This window comes from Penicillium coprophilum (genome assembly GCF_028826855.1).
Source record: "Penicillium coprophilum strain IBT 35676 chromosome Unknown utg000002l_segment0_segment1, whole genome shotgun sequence".
In the NCBI taxonomy this organism is placed as follows: Eukaryota; Fungi; Ascomycota; class Eurotiomycetes; order Eurotiales; family Aspergillaceae; genus Penicillium; species Penicillium coprophilum.
In genome coordinates, this window is record NW_026622722.1 from 5,471,121 (window position 1) to 5,491,039 (window position 19,919).

The window sequence follows — 19,919 nt, forward strand, 5'->3', positions numbered from 1 at the left end:
CATCCTTATCACAGGGTTTGTTCTCTGATTGGTCACTTCTCTCAACCTCAGGCAGAACTTTAGAAAATTTTAGAAGATTTTAGATTTGCGCCAGGCATCGCAAGGTCCATGGTTATAAAGGAGGCAAAACTGAGATCTGCTATGAAAGAGTGGCGACATGTGTTTGGAGAGCGAAGTGGTAGATTTCCAGAACCTCTTAGAGAGAGGCAAATATGGCAGGTTGAAAGGGAAATTCAACCAAGTCAACGCTTGTGATGTTTTTGGGTGAATTATTGAATCATGCTGGAAATATCTTGATGACTTTCAAGACAATTCTTTTGATGAGACTAGTGTAACTATATAGTAAACTAACATCTCTACCTACCTCCGAGGCCCATATCCCAGAAACGAATCTCTAATTCCGTAGCTCGAACAAAGATCTTAATCAGTTCTTCCATGCGACTTGGAGATACATGTTGCATGTGATCCTCCAGCAATGCTGTGATAGAAGATGGATTAGTGGGATATTTTGCTAATATTTTCTTCATTTGACTCACCTGAACCCAGTCGTACAGCCTCCGTATAGTCGTCGGCAACATAATTCTCGATCCATTTCCAGTAAGTGTTCCCCTCTCGGAGGGTCTTTTCTCCCGTATGCAGCCGTCTTGCAATGGCTCCATATCCGATCAAACATGGTGCGAGGGCCATTTGAAGGGCTAGCCAGTCCTCTGATTGGCCTACATCCAAAATGTATCGGCTGTATGCGGTGCAAGCTATACATATTGAGATTAGCACATCTGTCAAGCTTGTCAAGGAGCATGACCGGCTTACCGATAGTTTCTGGTGTATCTTCCATCTCCTGCTTGGAAAGGCCAAAGGAGGCACAGTAATCGATGTGCAATGCCATTTCCCGCTGGATGTGGAGGACAATCTGGGCAGACTGCATTGATTGTGTTAGAATGTTGATAGAAACAAGCATAATGGGCGTAGGCACTTACCGCTGCTATTAAGTCCATGGTCTTGGCCTTGTATGATGCAAGTGCATTACTTCGGGCGAATTGTACCTATATTGAATTCCAATAAGTTGAATGTTTCCATGCAACCGCATTGAAGATCACTGTCTCACCAGGTAGAGATAATCTTGCACAAGGTACCCCTTAAAGCGTTCAATAGGCAGCGTGCCCTGGCCCATGCCTTCGACAAACTCATGGTGCGTGAAGTGCTGCCATACTTGCTGCACATCCTGGCGGTCCAAGAGGTATTCAATGAAACGGCCGCTAGATACCATGCCATTAGAACCAAGAAAACCAAAGGTTCAGGGGATGGGGCACCTACGGCGCAAATGGCATGGTGTAAGTGGAGTGGAAATGATTGATTGGCCCACTCCCTTTACCTAGGTCAATGCTTGTCTTGATACCTACCTCAACAAATCGCACGGCGCTCCGGACCGCTCTGATCATGTCCTTGCCCGAAGCCAAGTTTGCAGCAATTGCCGAAGCAAGTGAGCAGCCCGTGCCGTGGGTATTATTGGACACCAAAAACTCTGTCTCGAACAAGGTAGCTGTCGTCCCGTCAAAGAGGATATCCACAACCAAAGTTCCTTCTTTCGGGTCTTGAGATGTCTTGTGGTCTTTGGTCAAAGGAAGGTGACCTCCCTTGAGGAGAACCGACTTGGGGCCCAATGAGCATATCTTCTTGGCAAGCTCAATCATTCCCTCTAGATCTTTTGGCTCGGGGGTCTCTTCCCCAGCATCTTTCAATAAAAGAAGAGCTTCGGGGATGTTTGGTGTCAGGATTGTGGTCAAAGGAAGCAATTTTGTCCGTAATCCCTTCACTGCTTTTTCGGGTAGCAACTGAGAGCCACTGGTGGAAACCATGACCTGTTGATGTGTGTTAGAGTGACAACTTACCAGTAGAAAATTGAGCATACCGGATCCAGAACGACTAAAGGGACTTTGTGGGCTTGCAGTGTCTCTGCAATGACATCGATGGTCTCAGCAGATGAGAGCATGCCTTAAAGGTCATCAGTTCTCTATAAAAGAAAAGGAAGAGTCATGAAATGCAAATGATTTACCCAGTTTTACTACATCGGCACCAACGTCTTCCAGTCCAGCATTGATCTGCTTTCTCACAAATTCCGAGGGCACAACGAAGATGTCTTGCACGCCGAGTGTGTTTTGTGCCGTCAACCCAGTGGTGGCAGTGAGAGCATAGCACCCATGGGCCCCGAGGACCCGTTGATCAGCTTCAAGACCTCTATAATGTGTTAGAGTTTCTCCATATCACGAAACACCACAGACACCGGGGATATAAGCTCAATTATCGCTTTGGAGATAAGTTGACGGGATACAGCTTTTTTTCTCCCCTAGCCAGTTTCGCGGGGAAGATATCTAGACTTACGCGCCGCCTGAGCTGTCTGATCCTGCAATGACCAGAACCCTTTTAACAGACATGATTGAAAGAGCCAATCAGAAAATAAGCAGGGATATCTGCTCTGCACTAGCGATCAAACTGAAGTGAAGAATGACGGAGTGGGGTGGCCAGAGAATTGGGGGGTTGTGATAAGATAGATAAGAAAGATGTTGAAATGAAATGGACCCAATGGACTCAACATCCACTCAAGAACACTTGAAGACCTTAAGATATGCTATTCGATTTGATTATGGCCATGCTAACTTTCCCCGACTCCAATATCCCTAGGTATTTACAAACATTTAAAATCATATGCCACAGAGGCATCTATTGTAACATGAAGCGGAAGAGACCATCCATCTCAACCCATTGGCGACCACACTTCTTGAGGTAGCTGTCGACCACCCCCTTGATTGTACCGAATCTTGTGCGATTGAACTCGGCAAGGGCGGCAACACTGTCCTTCTTTTCTCCCGTCTCTTTCTCAGCAGCGACCTTGGCTTTCTCAACATCCCAGAGACCAGCGAAGTACAGGAGCTGGTTATATATCTCCTTCTCCGAGTACTCGTATGACATGCGGCCTAAGCAGCCTTCGGCACGACCTCGGGGACCCAAGCAGCGGTGTCCATAAACGCTGATTTGCCGTGTCCGGTTGCCACATGACGAATCGTCACATACCAACCAGCCTTCATAGTATCGGGAGGTCTGTTCGCGAATCTGGTTCTCCAATTGCGCGACAATTGTAATGACTGAAAAAGGTTTCTGGCAGCTCTGGTTCGGACAAATAATTCCGTGAGCAGTGCACATGTGCGATGAAGTCACCAAACCCTCATAAACAGACTGTTCTTTGCAGTATCGGCATCTTAGCGTAAGTCGCGTGGAATTGGCAAACCGAACCGAGTCCGGGATTTGGGACTCGAGCGGGGTGATCTCGGCATTTTGTTGAGTGTTGGAACTAGACGTATTGATCTGGTATTTCCGAGTATCAAGACCCAAGCACTCAGCGAGACGGACGGCATCAGTGCCGGGAATCGGGGCACAGAGACGCTCGATGGGAGGGAAGATCTGCTTGAGAATGTAGAACTCAACATCGGGCTTGAGCCCTGAATCGGGCTTCAGCACATCCTGCGGGCTGTACGATCGCTTCGCAGGAGGCAAAGATGAGGTTTCCGAGTCCCCGTTGGTCACAATATATGAGATAACGTCGTTCGGTCTGACTGTCTTGCCTCTGGCAATTTCACGGAGAGCCACTTGTGCCGGTGGCATGCTTTCTTTATTAGGGTATTCCTGAGGTCGCTTTGAAAGTTTCTGAAAAAGCGTTAGCACAGTGATCAACAAAATCTTATCGGGTACATCACATACAGTGTAGATCACGTATTTCTGCACAGGGATCGTGTATTCTTTCATCTTCTCTGCAAGTTCACGCAAGTACTCGTGAATCTTGTTAAGCACGACTTCCTGATCTTCGCCAGACAGAATTTCGTTGAGCAACTTTGATGATACCTCTTTTGAGAGCGCACAGTATTCACGACGCTTCATGTCAAGGCCCTTGACCTCAAGTTGCTCTACGTACTTGCCATCTACCTCGGTAAGATTGACAGCAGCATACTTCTTCTTGGCATGCAGTAGAAGTCGACGGAAGACATTGTCGATATCGATTTCTAGAAGCCTGTAACGTTCGTTGACCGATTTCTTGAACTCTTCGCCAACCTTGATAGCGTCGCTCATGTTGTCCATATTCGTATTGATCATGACCGAATCAGTGTCACCGTAAATGACTCGCAATTGCTGACTTTCGGCCAATTCCTTGGTGTTTCTTAGAATCTCACGTCCCTTGAAGGTAGTGAGCATTGCCAAAGGCCGAGCATAGAATCGACTCTGCGTGTATCCCAAGCATCCGTACATGGAATTGGCAGTCAACTTCAAGGCCAACTGTTTTGTGTCCCAGAGGGCCAGTTGTTCGGGGGTAGCACGCTTGTCTTTCATTAACTTCTTCACTTCGCGACGGCGATTGACGAGCGTCGCGATCAGCCGAGGTAGAACACCTTGTTCTTGGTCAGAAGAGGGGACATCTGGCACTTTTTCTTCATTCTCATTCTCGGCCTAATTGCATATATTAGAACAAACGAACGAGACGAGGGCTTTGCTTGGGTCAATTTACCGTAGCTGTTCGGTCCACTGTGGTGAAGCAGATGTTGTATTCCTGGATGATACTAGGATACAGACTGTTGAAGTCCATAACAAGGACGAAGCGGTCGTAAAGACCCTTTTCGGGCTCAAAAACAAGACCACCCTTGAATTTGTCCTTCTTTTTCTTGTCGACCGCCTCGTCATCGTCGCCATCTTGTATTTTCTCCTCTGCCTTCTGAAGCCGAGAAGAGTACTTATCTGGACAGATGTATTTGTTGCGATGGAACTCGTGTAGCAAAATATACTCGTTTCGCTCGGCACGCGTACCGCTGAGTGTGCGTGCCCACGAATTACCAGCGGTATTGGTCAAAACCTTTGTAAGTGGAAGCATCTGGAGACGCAGAACCAACGCCGCAATGAAGTATGTATCTGTATCACAATGATTGACAAAGTTCATGAGACCTTTTCTGGTGGTTGCCCAGGTCTTCAATGCCGCTTCAGAATCTAGTTCCTGGCGGACATTGCCTTGACCGAGGTAGAGTTGGCACATCTCAGTTAAGCTCCACGATTGACATTTCATCATGAGAGACTAGTGGCTGTTAGCATTGCTATTTACCCACTTCGAGGAACACATTACCTTGCCCATGTCGTTGGCAATATCGCACATCAATCTTCCAGCAATCAGCTGCCTTTCGGCAAAAAAGTTGCCACCCTTGTTGAAATTCTTAGGCCAATCTCCACGCCTGAGCCGGCCAATACGATGCCAGCCAGGTGTCTTCTTTTCACGCATCCGGCTAAGTAGAATGCCCAGGTCGACATCCTGTAACTGATGGCCCATGATCACATCGGGGTCCATCTTCTCGAACATAGCTAGGAACTTGCTGAGCAAGAACTGTTCGCTTTTTGCGAGCATAATATTCCCCGGCTGGCTTTCTGCTTCGGCCTCGAAATGCATTGGGTATGATCCACCGACAGGGCGCATGACGGTGAATGTCTTGCACGGAAGCTTCTCTGGGGGAGTGGTATCAGTTAGAGAGACATCTTCATATACTCGAGCACTCGCTATGAGAATCTCCTGCTTGTTCTCCTTGACATTGAGCTGTGTACGGAAAGAGAGACTCATCAAAGTCAAGGGCGGAGTGTCCAGATTCTCAGAATCTGGGACGAGGCTGATGAGTGCTGGTTTGGCGGCCTGGCATTCGAACTTGCACCAGGATGCGTTGGTCACTGCAGCAAAGTCGGCCTGGTCGATCTTGAGCCAGCAAGGGCCCATTATGTTCTTCCAGAGAACAAACTGTTCAAATAGGGAGGTATTGGTACCGAAAACATTCGAGAAAGTCTCTCCCTTGGTTTCCATTGGCAATGCCGCTTTATCGTAAGGGTAGAGTAACTTCAGATACTCTGCCTCCTTTGGAACCCCGGGCATTTCGAAAGCGTACTTCCGTTCGCATGGTTTCATCTTGTGCATGCCAACCTTAAGCCTTGACATCATCTCGTCGACCTCCGAGTAAACGTCTTGCATGTCAACCTCCTCTTCAGTTGCTCGTCCCTGCTTGTATCGATATTCACGTGGAAGGAAATAAAGCTTTCGCAAGATGTTGTCAATCTTAACGAATGCACTAGTGTAGGATCCATTCTGCTTGTTCTTCACTTTTCCGAAAAGACAAAGACTGCCGTTGACTTCCGTATAGTCCAGCCAGAAAATGCGTAGACTACCGTCCTCTTCAACAACATCCTGGGCGCGCAGTTTTCCAAATGATCGCATTTCCGGGGCTGGACTGCTGACAACGTTCAGTTTGCTCCTCACGTCATTCCAAGAAGCATCCATTACTTCAGGCATTGACTTGACTGGGGACGAGCTTGCTGGTGTGGGAGCAATGTCATGCTTGATCTTCGGGGGTGGCCGGCTGCCAGTCATGTTGATTGTTTTCGTTTTGAGGCTGGAGTCTCCAGTGACTTCTGCAACGTCCATGAGGTCAACATCATCGTCTTCTGGCTCTTCAGCCTTGACCGGTACAGTGTTTCTCCGCTCCACTGCTTTGCTGATTGGAGAGGAAGGTAATATATCACTCATGGGAACATCATCATCGTCTGGCATCGGTAGAGGGCCGTCATCGAGATCATCAGAGTGGAGTGCATGATTTTTCATTGGCGAGCTTGGCATTTCATTTTCATCTCTTGCCTGAATCTTTTCACGGCGACGCTTCTCAGACAATGGCGGGGAGAGAACGCGAACTTTGCGTCGGGCCTCTGACTTGACAATATTCCGTGTTGGGACGTTGTTCGATACAACGTTCGTGTCGACTTCCCCGAGGAGATCTGCCATGAACGCATCATCCTCGGCAGTAGCAGCGGCCTTGAAATTTCCAATGTCAGAACAAGGGTTTGGACACTATGAGCAAAAAGGTCTCACCTTGGGCTTGGGAGCAGAAGCCGCAGCCTGTCCTTTGTTGAAGTACTTGGATATGCCGTTGTTTATTTTTTCCTTCCGCTGTTGTTCCTCTTCCCTTTTTCGCTTGGCAACCTTGCCTCGTGTGGGTAGTTCGTCACTTTCGTCGCTGTCATATTCTGCTGTCTGTTCATTCCAAACCTCGCGGCCATCATCCGCGTAACCGGCACCGTTATCATCGACGACGAAATCATCTTGATCAAGACGGTTTCGGATCACCTTTTTGTATCCGTCGTCATCAACCTCATCGTAGATATCACCCTGGTCCTCAACCTCATATGTGGAAAGTCGTTTCTTTCCTGAGGCACGGAGGGCCCTCAGCTCGGCCAATCTTTCACGAGCCGTAGGCATTGTAGTTCGCTCAGAGATGACTGCCCATTCAATAGGGTCGGGTGCGTGAAGAAGGGTAGATTGAATTGGTTGTTGCTGCGGGGGAAGGAGAACTCACGGATTGTCGCGCAATACATCCAGGCACGCGAACACCACGCGTCGGGTCGCGTTTGATCCTGTGAGATTATGTCAGCGGTATAAGTGTTTCTGCCTCAGGAAATTTTGGTGGATCTTTCAGATAAGAACCTGTCGATATGGACCCCCCTAGCTCACCGCCATACATTGATACCGCCTGCCTAAAACGCGCTATACAAACCACCTGCACGCTCAGGTAGTAAGCGAAGCAATAGAAGAGGCATTTGCCCACATTTCTCCTGAAAGCATTTTTTAAATGATGCTACACCGTGTAGAAACCAAAATTGAGAACCAAAGGTGGTATACGCCATACTAAATTTTGTAAATGAATTCATAGAGGCTTTTACTGGCAGTATATTATAATCAGGGGATGGCCCCGGGCTACAAAAACTCATGTCGCGCACTGTATAGTCACCCGTGAATACCCGACTACATCCGAATCTACCCGTCCCGAGATCAGGCGATCACATCGTGCCCTAATATCTAGATCTGTAACTATGTACATATATGTTCATATATATGCAGTTTATCATTCTCACAAGACAGGCTCGACATTATTATCAGGCTCCTGTACGCCCTTGACTACAGATCCAGTCTTTCAGCACCATCGGTATACACACTGCAAACGCGGGCTGTAATGTTGTGATATGTGGGCACCATGGATGGATGGCCCGGATAGAGGCATATTGCATGTATAAATCTGTACCGTTTATTTTGATACATAGGGTTTACATCAGGTCTGAACAAGGATTGAAATACTAGTAATATGAGTTTAGTATTCAAGGCAATTGGTAGGTTCATGCAACACTTCTAAAAGGTGCATTATGGATGTACGTAGCCCTCCTAGCTTTAGGGAATGCAGCTAACAGATACTAAGATAATTGTTCATATCACACGAAGTATGCTTTTGTCTGACAGAAATCAGCCCCAGATAGTGCAATTTAGCCCCAAAAGAATAATAGGAGTTAGAACCAATGTCATGATATGTACTGCCTGCGCACGTTTTCTAAAATGGTACCTCCTCAGGCTCGGCAATGGTATTATCAGTGACCGAGGAAGGAGCACATGATATCTAGGACATACTCGCTAGGACAGCATTGAAAGCCATTTCGTTATGCGGGTCTACTTAGCTTCTATCAGGAACCGGAAACTGCGGTTGAGCCGTTTTTCTTTTCCCTTTTGAGACGGTATAAGCAGTTCCATACCTAATATGCTTCATTGTACATTAATAATTCGACACGTTGAATCTAATCTTTTGCTTTCCTACGTGTTCGAGTCTCCAATCTCCAACCCACTATCATTCTTTCCGATCTCAAGCAAGCCAATAGAGTTCCAATCGGCTTATCTTTAATCTGTTTTCTCTTAATTCCATCCTTTTCACGCTGTTTTAATATCCAATCTTCTAGGGCCATGCATGTTGACTCTTAGATAGTCGCATCAACGAACTATGTCCGGCATAACGCAGCACAATGCACTTGACAACAGTTCATAGGAAAGATTTGGTGAGTCTACCTTGAAGCTTGTGGGTGCAACTCCCATGATAAAAGTATCATTGACTAATTCTACCTCGGTGCAGAGCGTCAGAGCGTTTTTCAACATAGTCGCCGCCAAATCTCGCAACAGCAGCCAGCGCTTCACACAAGCGTGACAGGCTGGTACTTACAGTATGTGGATATATTATTGGCGTGGGAATTTACGGTAAGCAAATTTGATTTATCACTATACCCTAGAGGAGTATGAGAGCTCTTTATCCTGTGCTGTCGCATATCATGACCGTCAGATCATCGCTAAGTCTTCGGATATGTGGAAGCATCTATTGACCTGATGCCAAAGCAAATAGAAGGACTCTATCCAGTACGGTTTTGTATCCGATCTTTGAACAGTTCAGCTAACATTCTCTACAGTTTAGATAGATCATCAGGCCTTTGTGCCTGGGGTGACTTGAATTTTGCATTCAAGTCCGAGTCGGTCTTCAACTCGAATCCTACAAGCGATGATACAAGGATTTCCTCAATCCTCAGCGTGGGATGTTTACCCATTAGCTTGATGGCCAACAGAATACTACTTTGCGGAGTTGATCGTACGGTGACTGTTACTACCTACATTGCATCATTGGGCCAATTCCGCTAATATTTGAGAGGTATATAGCATTCATCCCATTGACACATACACATGACGATAACACCATCTGAAAAGCTACCATTGCAAGTGAAATATGGGGCTTGAAGCTCACATATAATGGCCCCTCGAGCTATCTACAGAGGCTGATGAGATGAAAACAAACTTTGGACGAAGTTGATCTAGGTTGAGATAAAAGGTGTTTGGTGAGATGGTCTAACTATTCGCACTATAACAAAGTATGTGAGTAGTTTCGCTAACCCTCTCCAGAGACCTAGGTATGCATTCTATATCTACCCTCTACCCTACCTCAATATGAGCACCCTCTCATCTCACAAGCACAATGGGTGCTTGATGGACCCAATTCGCACGTTATGACGAGAACGCATTTATTGAAAGTGACTGTGGCCTATCAAATGACTGGTTCCACTGGACACGTTGAGAGACACAAGAATACTGAAAAGAACTCTGATACGATGCGGAACAAACTTGGATGCATAGCTTGTTTCCTTATCTGACCCTATAGCCCTTATTGTGTTGTGATAATGGAAGCTCCTGCTAACGATTCTGAGATGCTCTAGGTTTCCGTTCTGTACGATCAGGTATGATCCTTCCAATCCACGCCTTTCCAATTATCTAGGTATTCTTCGCACTTCTGGTCCCTCACACTTTGTGGCCATTTGATGGTTGTGCAATGACTACGAGTACATTGATGGACAAGCCCGAGAACTCGCGAATGATGATTCGTTATGCTATCTCTATTCAGTGGCCTCCCCTGGGATGGCAAATGATAGAGAAACCATACCTGACGTGAGAAACCAGAGGCCCATGAATGCGAAGCCTGGATCAAGTGAGATTCGTGTAAAATCTCCCTGTGCGTTACTATGATATTTGAGATTAGACTGTATACGCTTCAGGGACAAAAGCAGAGGTAAGTTTTCCATTCCCAATGACCTTCTAGAGAAACCATTCCAGGACTATATCTAAATGGCACCACGGCTATTATTCAGTGGTAGCTGGGATGAATATACAAAGGCAAGTTTTCCCTCCCTCCTTTTTATGAACGTTAATGTTTTGAGAGAACCCTCCCATGTGGAAAATCCTTCAAAACTTCCCAAACCCCCAAACTTCCAATGCTCGTAAATGATGACGGTTTGGATACTACAATTTCAGGGTTGGCTACACAGTGGCATGGCCCAATGAAATAAAGAAATATCAAGAGCAACTCTGATACGAGCTACTTGAGACTTCCACTACAGAGGATTGTTTTTTGAACAAATACTTCGACAAGACAAGTCTCATATACTGGACTGCAGAGGTATATTATGACATTTGAGAAGAGAACGCGCATGAAGAGGCAAGTTTTCCATTCCCTACATTCTTCGGATTGCTAATTGGGAGATTCTAGGCCTGGAGCTAAACTCAGATCGAATAGCTGAATCCATATCAAATGCTGAACCTCGAACTTTATACGCGATGAGCGTTGAATTTTTCAATCGACTACCTATGGATTGGCATAGACATAAATGAAAAATTCTCCTACGCTTCTCCTACGCTTCGGTGATAGTCAAACCCCCGAAACTCTGGATATAGATATCCCAAGTCTTGGAGGCCTGAGACCTCATGATAATGATGACCCATGAGAGGGTTGTCTTTCTGGCTGACCATGCATATGCACAGCCAATGAGGAAGAAAGGCAATCTTCGATGGAAGTTTGAAGATAGGGTCGCAACCCTGGAGGCTTGATCAGATGGATCTGTATATACTTTGCTAACGGTTGCGGTTCATATAGGACTTGCAGTGAGAACGCATTTACAAACCGTATTCAACTCACAAAGAAATTGCGCTGTTCCCATACTTCCCTGTCCATTGCTACCCTCAACAAGGAAAGAGAAGCAAGAAGCCTGACGCAAGAATGAAGTTTGATGGCCTAAGAGACTTTTCCGAGGGAGGACACTGCAATGCGGCTAATTTGGTGGCAATTGAGTCTTACGAACTTCATTTGAAATGGTAAGCTCACTCCCCGAGGCTATCACCGGTAGCACAGAGCAATATCTAACTGATAACTAGTCTGGGGCCGAAACGACAAATATGGCGGAGAGTTATTGGAAACGTGGGAGCACGTGGAGAGGAGCTGAGGTGCCAGGAACTTGAGAGCGATGCAGCTTATATGTCAGAAGTATTGTGGTGAAGTCCATATTATATTGGCTTTGATAGCTTACCCCGGACATTGGCTATCTGGCACTCAGAATTACCGCCAAACATCGATCTAATCAGACAAGATATTGCCATCAGCCTACAAATCTATAAACCCTACATGTAGATCATATGAGAAAGGGGTCAGTTCCTGGGTATACCTTTGCAGCGTCCAAGTCTTGCGTATGGAGAACATAACTCTGGGAAAAAGTGAGACCAATGTTAGAACACCGTAGCTAATATAACCCCCAAGACCCCAAAAACAAAGATTTGAACAAGATGAAACCCAGTATCATTGAGTAGATTTTCCTGGCTATGCTAGGTATTTTTTCCAGCCGTGCAGGACAGCGCCAGTGAAAAACATATCATCAAGGCACCGGAACAACAACCAGAGGTCATTTTCCCAAATTCCTCTAGCCCGGTCCTCTCATGCAAGAGCGGTTAAACCGAACAAAAACCGCTCAAACATCCCCGAATCCTCCCAAGTCCCCAGTCCACCAAGAAGTCATGGAAATAAGTCGTGATAGAAAAAACATATGAAGACAGACATATTCCATTTCCCCGTTGCCGTAAACTTTTCTTTTTCCTTTCGCCGCGTAACAAGTGAGAAAGAAAAATTTAACGGTAGGACTTCTGGTAACGGGCGCGGGCACCGCGACCACCGAACTTCTTGGGCTCGGCGCGACGGTTGTCGGCAACCAGGAGTGTGCGGTCGTACTGAGCAAGAGCCTGCTTCAGCTGGTTCTTGGAGTGCTCATCGACGTACTTCTGGTAGTAGGCGACAATGGACTTGGCGATGGCCTGACGGATGGCGTAGACCTGCGAGGTGTGACCACCACCGGTAACGCGGACACGGATGTCGACACCAGCGAACTTGTCAACGCCGACGATGAGGAGGGGCTCGTAGACCTAAAAATTCGAGCGTAATTTGTCAGAAACCGATTTCGGAGACGTGTTCGCGTTGCCATAGCCGTTTGCGATCCGTGCGAATGACTTCATTTGTGACGCGCGGGAGTTGGTTGGGCGATTATATTGTGCGTACCTTGAAACGGAGGATCTCGGGCTGGACCAGGGAGAGGGGCTGGCCGTTAACCTTGACGAGGCCCTTGCCTTGCTGTAGAAAGTCTCAGCGTGCTGTCCAATTCAATGTGTATATAGCCCCATGATCGCGCAACATGTTGTTTCGTATATCCTTCCAAAATTCAATCCCAGTTCTTCATTTCGTGCACAATTCATTTCCGGTTTCTTCCCTTCCAGATATTTCGAAACAACGTATTGGGACCGAGGGGGTAGAGGCGTTCATCATACCTTGCAGTGGGCGACAGCGGTGGCTATTGAAAATTGAATGTCAGCGCACGGGTTCATTCACAAGTATCTCCGGTCGAAAAAAAGAGAGCTTACCCGTCTTCTTCTTGCCGAAGCATTGCACACTCGGGACGGAAGCCATGGTGGATTGTCGTGGGGGAGGGAGTGTGTTGTCGAGGGAGATGGAAAAAGAGTCACTTGAATTCACATACCACAGTGATTTGCCCTTCCGTGCGGGTTTCGCTTAGTGTGCGGCGCTAATTCTTCTTTTGGACTAGCGTGGCACGAGACTTAGGGCTTGGTCACATGACCCGGAGAACTTCAGTCGGGGGCGGGTTAGAGGCTACAAGCAATACAGGAAGGCTGAGATCATCATTATCTCGGACATTTAAACGCTGGCCCTGTTTTTGTTGCTGGGATCCTCAATTGAACTTCTCCGCCTTTCATTAATTGCTTAATTGCCCCCACTCCGGCACCACAATCCCTACGCTGCATCGACAAGATGTCGCAAGTCGTTGGCAAGGTAAACAGCTTCAATGCGGAGCCTTCCGGGCCAACCGCGCATACTCTGCATTCAATCAAGCAACCCATTCCTAACAGTCGATGTATTAGACTCGTCTCGCCTACTCGCGCACATGGCACTATGTCGACGCCGGCGTCGACGAACGATCCTTGGGCCGCCTCGCCTCGTCGATCGCCCTCGTTTTGATGGGCAAGAAGAAGCCCATCTACGACCCCTCAACAGATTGTGGTGACTACGTGGTGGTCGTTGGATGCCATGACCTCAAGACAACGGGAAAGAAGCGATTTCAGAAGAAGTACTACACGCACACGACGCGCCCCGGTAGCTTGAAGAGCATGACGATGGATCAGATGTTTGCTAAATGGGGTGGAGGTGAAGTCCTGCGCCGCGCTGTCAGGGGTATGCTGCCCAAGAACCGTCTGAGGGATATCCGCCTCGCCCGATTGAAGAGTAAGTGCTATGTTGCTGCACCCCGCTCTCCGAATGGGCTATTTGATGGAGATTCACACGGGTCCGTCTTCGGAGAACGACATGAACTCCATACAACCAACCCAGCCCATTCATTTTTGTGTTTTGATCACAATCTAATTCAATGTCGTGCAGCTTTCGAGGGTGCCGCCCACCCCTACAAGGAGAATATCGTCAAGTTCGGCAATCAATCAGTGATCGGGAATCTGCCAGAAGTGCAGGCAGCATTCAAAGCCGCCGCCGATAAGCCAAGCGCATAAAGCAACCTTATTTATATTTTCTTTTGTCATTTACAACACCGATCTAAACCGGGTCTGTGTCTGCCTGTATTCTATTCTCCTGCGATGTTATGATCCAACCGCAAAAGCGCATGGGTGTGGAGTCCATTTGGGATATTGCTTTTGATTATCTACTACGTTGACTTGGCCTCGAACTTTTCAACTTTCGAGCCTGCGGTTCTTTTGAAATGTACTTATAGCACATACAATCACAATACCACGTACTATACAATGCTGTATTGTAGGAAAAGGTCCGCTGGATTGGTTTCGAGAAATGGGGGATCTGGTCCCAGAAGTATAGGAAATGGATATATGTACAGGAGAAAGAAAAACAAAACCAAGCTAGCACCCATGTCGGGGCTGGCCGACAACCCTCAACAACGCATTCACAGCTTAGCCTTCTGGCCAGCGCGACCAACAGTGCACTTGATAAGACCATTGGGGTTGGACTGAGGGGCATACACCTCGGCATCCTTGCCAGTGTTCTTGATGCCCTTGTGCCAGCTGAGGTCTAAAAGTGCAGAGATTAGCATGACTCCAAGCTTCGCATGGGAGAGGGTCAAACGTACCAACTTCGAAGAAGTGTTTATTGGGCAAAGCATACTCAACGGTATCCAGCAGAGGCACAGCAGCAAGAATCTGCTCTCCCATCTTGTACATCGTCGCCTGGACAGAGGCACTGTTATCCTCAGCAAATGTCTTGAGGGTAATAGCGCGGGCCGCCTCCCAAGCAGCATTGAACTTCTCAAAGTGCGCCTTGACCTCGGTGAGACCAGTAAAGCGGCGCCACTGCCAATTTGCTGCGACATCAGTGCTAAGCAGACGGTCCCAGGTCTCCGGAAGAGTGGTGTATTCGTCGCGGACGAAACCCCAGAACTGGGAACCAGTGCTCTTCAGCACGGTCAGGCCGTTGATGGCAGAGTTGATCTCGATACCCTTGCCCTCAATAACATCAACTTGAACATTGCGCGTCTCGGGGCCTGGCTGGATGAACGAGTGTGGGTGGGGCTTGCCGTCGATTTCCATGCGCTCCCACCGGTGGGTCACGATATTGACGTGTGCCGCATGAATGTGGCTGTACTTCTCGATGAAGTGTGTGCCCAGGACTGAGCCGAACAGCTCCGGTGGGGTTACGGGGTTCTGTTTGGCTGTGATGAAGATGGTATTCTTGATCGAGTCGGTTGCGACAACGACGCTGTTGTCGGCCTTAGTGTAACTGTGGATACCTTCGGGTTAGCTTCAACTTTTTTTTTGGAGATAAGAGATGTCGCTCAACTGCTAGACTTACGAGGTCTCAATGTCGCCCTCCAGCAGAACACAGACGGTCATCTCCACGACAGTCTGGATACCAGTCTTCTGATCGCGGTGCACCTTGCACACGCGGACATTGTCCTTGCCGTAGCGGGCAGCTGCCAATGCGCTCATCTTGAATTTTGAGTGATATAGAAGAGAAGGGAATAGAGATACTGAAAGGCAAAGAATTGAATTAAGCAGCAGATGCAATCTTATTTATTGTAGACCTCGACAAATTAGCTGATCAAGAGAGTATCGGGCACCTCCGATGGCCGCGATGGTCGCGAGTGGCCGGTCTCCCCTCAAATCCCGATCTTATCAGTTGATTAGACAGTTTTCTTCTGTGCCTCTAGGGCTTCATGTATGGCATGATACTTCCAGGACATTAGAATTCTCAACGTCCATTATACAGAAGGGGGAACACCTTTCTTTTTTTCCCCAGACTTTCGGACAGCTGATTGCACAGTGGAGATCTCATATCCTACAAATCCCGAAATTCCGACCTCCGAATCTGCAAACCTCAACTGCAGACCCCTTGATTATTATATTTCAAATCCCTTATAATTTGTCCTACGATGACTCATGAAATCGCTATTTAAAGATTCAGGATGTACGTCAGCCCGGACTCCGCCGAGCTGGAGCCGTCAAAGATGCGGAAGTCCTGGCGATAGACACTCAGCGCTGACATGACTTCCTCTCTGACAGCCAGAGTATACTCGCGCAGTGATCTCATGGCTGGTGGTACAGGGCGGGGCGAAAATGGTCACCATCTGTACGTTGACTCGCCTCGATGACGAGAGATCGCGGCTTTCTTTTGTTCTCCTTTGTTCCTTTGTGTACTTTCTACACTGGGGGTACATCGGGGGTAAACCGGCTCTGCTTCTATCGTCCGATATATATTGCATCTATATCCTCCGTGGTGAATACCAGCTCAATCATGCAAATCGGCCATCTATCAGGCCTACGGAGCGCGGTAGGTATTCCCAAACAACCTACAAGCAACACAAACCCCATCAGGGTGCTTCTCTCGGGTTGACAACACCCGGAATTAAGCCTCAAGTCTTCGCCGAAGTTTGGTAGTGAAAGAACCTCAATACTCATAAAGCACAGCAGAGTACCTACATATCCCAATAGGGAGATGTCTGCCCTACACATCCTGTCACAACATGTGCAAACATCAAACACACTGACGAATCTAGCGGTCAACAATCATTGCCATCATGAAGTCGATTTGGCTCTATAAGATTGACAATATTACCCGAGACCCATCATGTGCTCAGCCACGCCGACCAAGCTGCTCCGGCGATCAAAGCAAAGTTTCGTCTTTGGGCAGGGAATAACCGGGATATTGAACTGTGTGGGAGTTTCTTTCATACATACCAAACCTCCAAATACTCTTTCCCAAACTTGAGTGGGAGCAATCTCAAAATATCCCAGAACGACAGTATGTAATGTGTATGTCAGATCCAGATAGCAGAATTCTTTTTTGATCGAATAAATAATCCACGGAGTGCATCATAAGAACACAGGCAAAGCACACCCAATCCCCGGCTTAGATTACAATCCTCGAATCGGAGGGTGTGGTTGGTGGCGTGGTAAGTCTGCAACGTCGATCTGACGAATCTTGCATGCAGTACACATTTCCAAGCCTTATGAATCAACATTATATCCCGCGATTGGGTGAGGCATCTATGAGTAAAAGGGCGGACAGACTCTCTCCGGTTCTCGGCCAAGGCTGGGCTGACGGGCCTCTTGCTTCTTTGTTCAACAGAGAGTCTGCACTTGCCAGCTTTGCCTGGTATTTATCGAATAATTCCGGCTCTGCTTGACTCCTAGCTTTGGACTGCTTTCGGGTTATTCGGAAATCCATATTTGCGACTCGAATTACCGAGAAACTTATTTGTTTCCATTTCGCAGACAAACGCTTGTGTATTCCCCCAGGCAATCATGACTTTGGGCGATTTATCAAACCTCAAGAAAAAGCCAGGGGGGAAACGTGCTCCCTGGCTGTTGAAGTTTCGTTCTTCAACAAGTTTTATCATTGCTGCAGTCTGGATGTCTACCTTCACGGTATGTGAAAGCCTAGTTGGCTAGTATTATAAGTCACCAACTGACCGAGGCTAAATTGGAATAAGGAATTCCTCCTATATGCCATGGTAAGCAAAATCCCAATTCTATGATGGGAATTGGACACGAAATCAATGAACCACAGATAGTCCCCGTGATGCCAACAGCCCTTATGACCCGAGCCGGAGTCGAATTTGAACACCGTATGTCTTGTTCCTGTCCTCACTAACAGCCTTTCCTCCCAAGGCACTTGTATACTCACCTTTAAGCAGGAGAATATTGGGTCAGCGTCCTTCTCATGTCCGAAGCAGGTACGGCTCTGTTAATGTGTCCCGTCTTCGGCTACCTGGTCGACCGCGGACGCACACGTCGACTGCCCTTCATCGGTGCCCTGGTCGTATTAACTGGCTGCATGTTGGTTTTGCAGCTGGCGCATTCCATTGCTGCGTTTGTCGCGGCTCGTGTACTCCAAGGCATCGCAGCTGCTCTAGTAGTAGTAGCGTCATTCGCTCTCATCGGCGATGCTGTGACCCAGGAGCGTCTCGGTCAAACGATAGGGTATCTCGGCTCCGCGATTGCGTCGGGATTCTTGCTGGGCCCATTCCTTGGAGGTGTTGTGTACAATTCTGGTGGGTACGATGCTGTGTTCTGGTTTGCATATCCTATTATTGCGCTTGACATGTTTATGCGACTGGTTTTGATCGAGAAGAAGGTCGCTGCTCAATGGACTGGAGAATCAAATGGAGACCTGGAGTCGGATCTGGACACGGCGCAGCGTATTCCCTCTGTCGGTTCTCGCGAACCCCAGGTTATACAGCGAAGGAAGGGACTCGTGATCTTCCGGATGCTCAAGCAGCGCCGAGTTTTGATATCTTCGTGGGCGCTCCTCGCGCAGGGAATCTTGCTTTCTGCTTTCGATGCGGTACGTACCTGCCTCGTTGTCTTTAATACGAAACACACTGGCTAATCACATCAAGACCCTTCCCATATTCGTCGAAAAGACCTTTGGCTGGAGTGCTCTCGGCATGGGACTAATCTTCCTCCCAATGGCCGTCCCGGCCTTCTTTGAGCCGGTGTTCGGCAGCTTCACCGACAGGTTCGGTGCTCGCTTCGTAGCCTTCGGCTGCTTTGTTTTTCTCTCCCCTACTCTCATCTGTCTCCGGTTTGTCCAGTTCAAGTCGAACGAACAGATCGCTTTGTTAGTATCACTGCTCCTCCTTGTCGGAATCTTTCTCCACGCCTGCGCGCCAGCCATGTACGTTGAGACGCAGCGCGCGCTCACGGCGATGGAACTCAGGGACCCAGGAATACTTGGACCCAAAGGCGCCGTGGCACAGGGATTCGGACTGCAGAGCATGTGTCAATTTGCCGGAGTATTCTTTGGACCGCTTTGGGGTGGGTTCGTTGAGTATCGTTTTGGGTGGGGTGCAATGACAGGCACTTTGGGGGTTTTGGTAGCGCTGACTGCACTGCCGATGTTATGGTTGGGAGAAAACGAGGAGGAAAGGGCTTTAATGAGGTGAATGATGGTTACGCAGTTAGGCAGCACTTTTTCTTTGGCGAAGGCAAGTATCAGTTCTGCCTATTGCCCTACATCATACATCATATCATGTAGGTCACCTCGGAACTATACGTTGCACCTGGGTTTCCTATAGCAGCGTCTTTTATAAAGCGCTGCTGTTCATGATACTCTTGTATACTTGGAATCTGTGGCATCATTTGTAATTCATCTCCGATGATAGCTGCGGTGGATGAACCTAGAGAACTGCATTGATTATCATCGTGTCTATTTCTCAATTTCTCAAGGCCGAGGAGAAAGGCAAATAAAGTACATTGAGTACTACACAATGAGGCATGTTTATGGCAAAAACTAGTTGGTGTATTCACTGTGGAGAGAGAGAAGATGTAGATCCAGTCAACTACATGGTTCTCACCTCATTGGGGGTCTAGGGCCCCCAACACAAAGTCCCTCGGTATATTCCACTAGTGACTTGGGAGTCAAGGCATTTCTATAGTCCAATAGAGCCGGTGCATGAATCTATACAGTGTTTAGACTCAGCATCCTACGAATACTTCCGAAATTGATATGTTGTATAGTCAAGTTCAAAAGGGGTTTAGGTCCATATCAAAGTCTCCACTATGATGTTAAGCTTATCGCTTGGTCCCAATACGGCGATTTCCATTTCAACCTGTTTAGGCTCATCTTTGACATTTGCCTACTCTCTCTTCATACCAC

At 47.6% G+C, this 19,919-nt stretch overlaps 6 protein-coding genes across 6 annotated transcripts; 2 read left to right on the forward strand and 4 right to left on the reverse strand.

The window, feature by feature from the left end:
• Positions 1-356: 356 nt before the first annotated feature.
• On the reverse strand, positions 357-2,432 carry N7500_004137 (uncharacterized protein; the record flags this gene model as incomplete). Its single annotated transcript, XM_056675283.1, has 9 exons — positions 357-478; positions 537-752; positions 811-919; positions 978-1,043; positions 1,106-1,256; positions 1,315-1,859; positions 1,910-1,992; positions 2,054-2,235; positions 2,380-2,432. 9 exons carry the CDS (start codon positions 2,430-2,432, stop codon positions 357-359), a joined length of 1,527 nt encoding a protein of 508 aa, XP_056535808.1.
• Positions 2,433-2,718: 286 nt separating this feature from the next.
• Positions 2,719-7,321, reverse strand: N7500_004138 (DNA-directed DNA polymerase alpha catalytic subunit POL1; the record flags this gene model as incomplete). The annotated part of the gene is made up of 5 exons (XM_056675284.1): positions 2,719-3,699; positions 3,754-4,494; positions 4,553-5,110; positions 5,138-6,913; positions 6,935-7,321. 5 exons carry the CDS (start codon positions 7,319-7,321, stop codon positions 2,719-2,721), a joined length of 4,443 nt encoding a protein of 1,480 aa, XP_056535809.1.
• Positions 7,322-12,367: 5,046 nt separating this feature from the next.
• Positions 12,368-13,196, reverse strand: N7500_004139 (40S ribosomal protein uS9; the record flags this gene model as incomplete). Its single annotated transcript, XM_056675285.1, has 4 exons — positions 12,368-12,658; positions 12,792-12,863; positions 13,058-13,080; positions 13,151-13,196. 4 exons carry the CDS (start codon positions 13,194-13,196, stop codon positions 12,368-12,370), a joined length of 432 nt encoding a protein of 143 aa, XP_056535810.1.
• Positions 13,197-13,556: 360 nt separating this feature from the next.
• Positions 13,557-14,305, forward strand: N7500_004140 (mitochondrial 54S ribosomal protein uL13m; the record flags this gene model as incomplete). The annotated part of the gene is made up of 3 exons (XM_056675286.1): positions 13,557-13,577; positions 13,667-14,027; positions 14,181-14,305. 3 exons carry the CDS (start codon positions 13,557-13,559, stop codon positions 14,303-14,305), a joined length of 507 nt encoding a protein of 168 aa, XP_056535811.1.
• A 404-nt stretch (positions 14,306-14,709) lies between these two features.
• On the reverse strand, positions 14,710-15,748 carry N7500_004141 (urate oxidase; the record flags this gene model as incomplete). The annotated part of the gene is made up of 3 exons (XM_056675287.1): positions 14,710-14,834; positions 14,893-15,539; positions 15,612-15,748. The coding sequence occupies 3 exons, from the start codon at positions 15,746-15,748 to the stop codon at positions 14,710-14,712; spliced, it is 909 nt and encodes a 302-aa protein (XP_056535812.1).
• Positions 15,749-17,563: 1,815 nt separating this feature from the next.
• N7500_004142 (MFS transporter) lies at positions 17,564-19,206 on the forward strand (the record flags this gene model as incomplete). Its single annotated transcript, XM_056675288.1, has 5 exons — positions 17,564-17,686; positions 17,752-17,772; positions 17,829-17,886; positions 17,956-18,605; positions 18,661-19,206. 5 exons carry the CDS (start codon positions 17,564-17,566, stop codon positions 19,204-19,206), a joined length of 1,398 nt encoding a protein of 465 aa, XP_056535813.1.
• Positions 19,207-19,919: the final 713 nt, after the last annotated feature.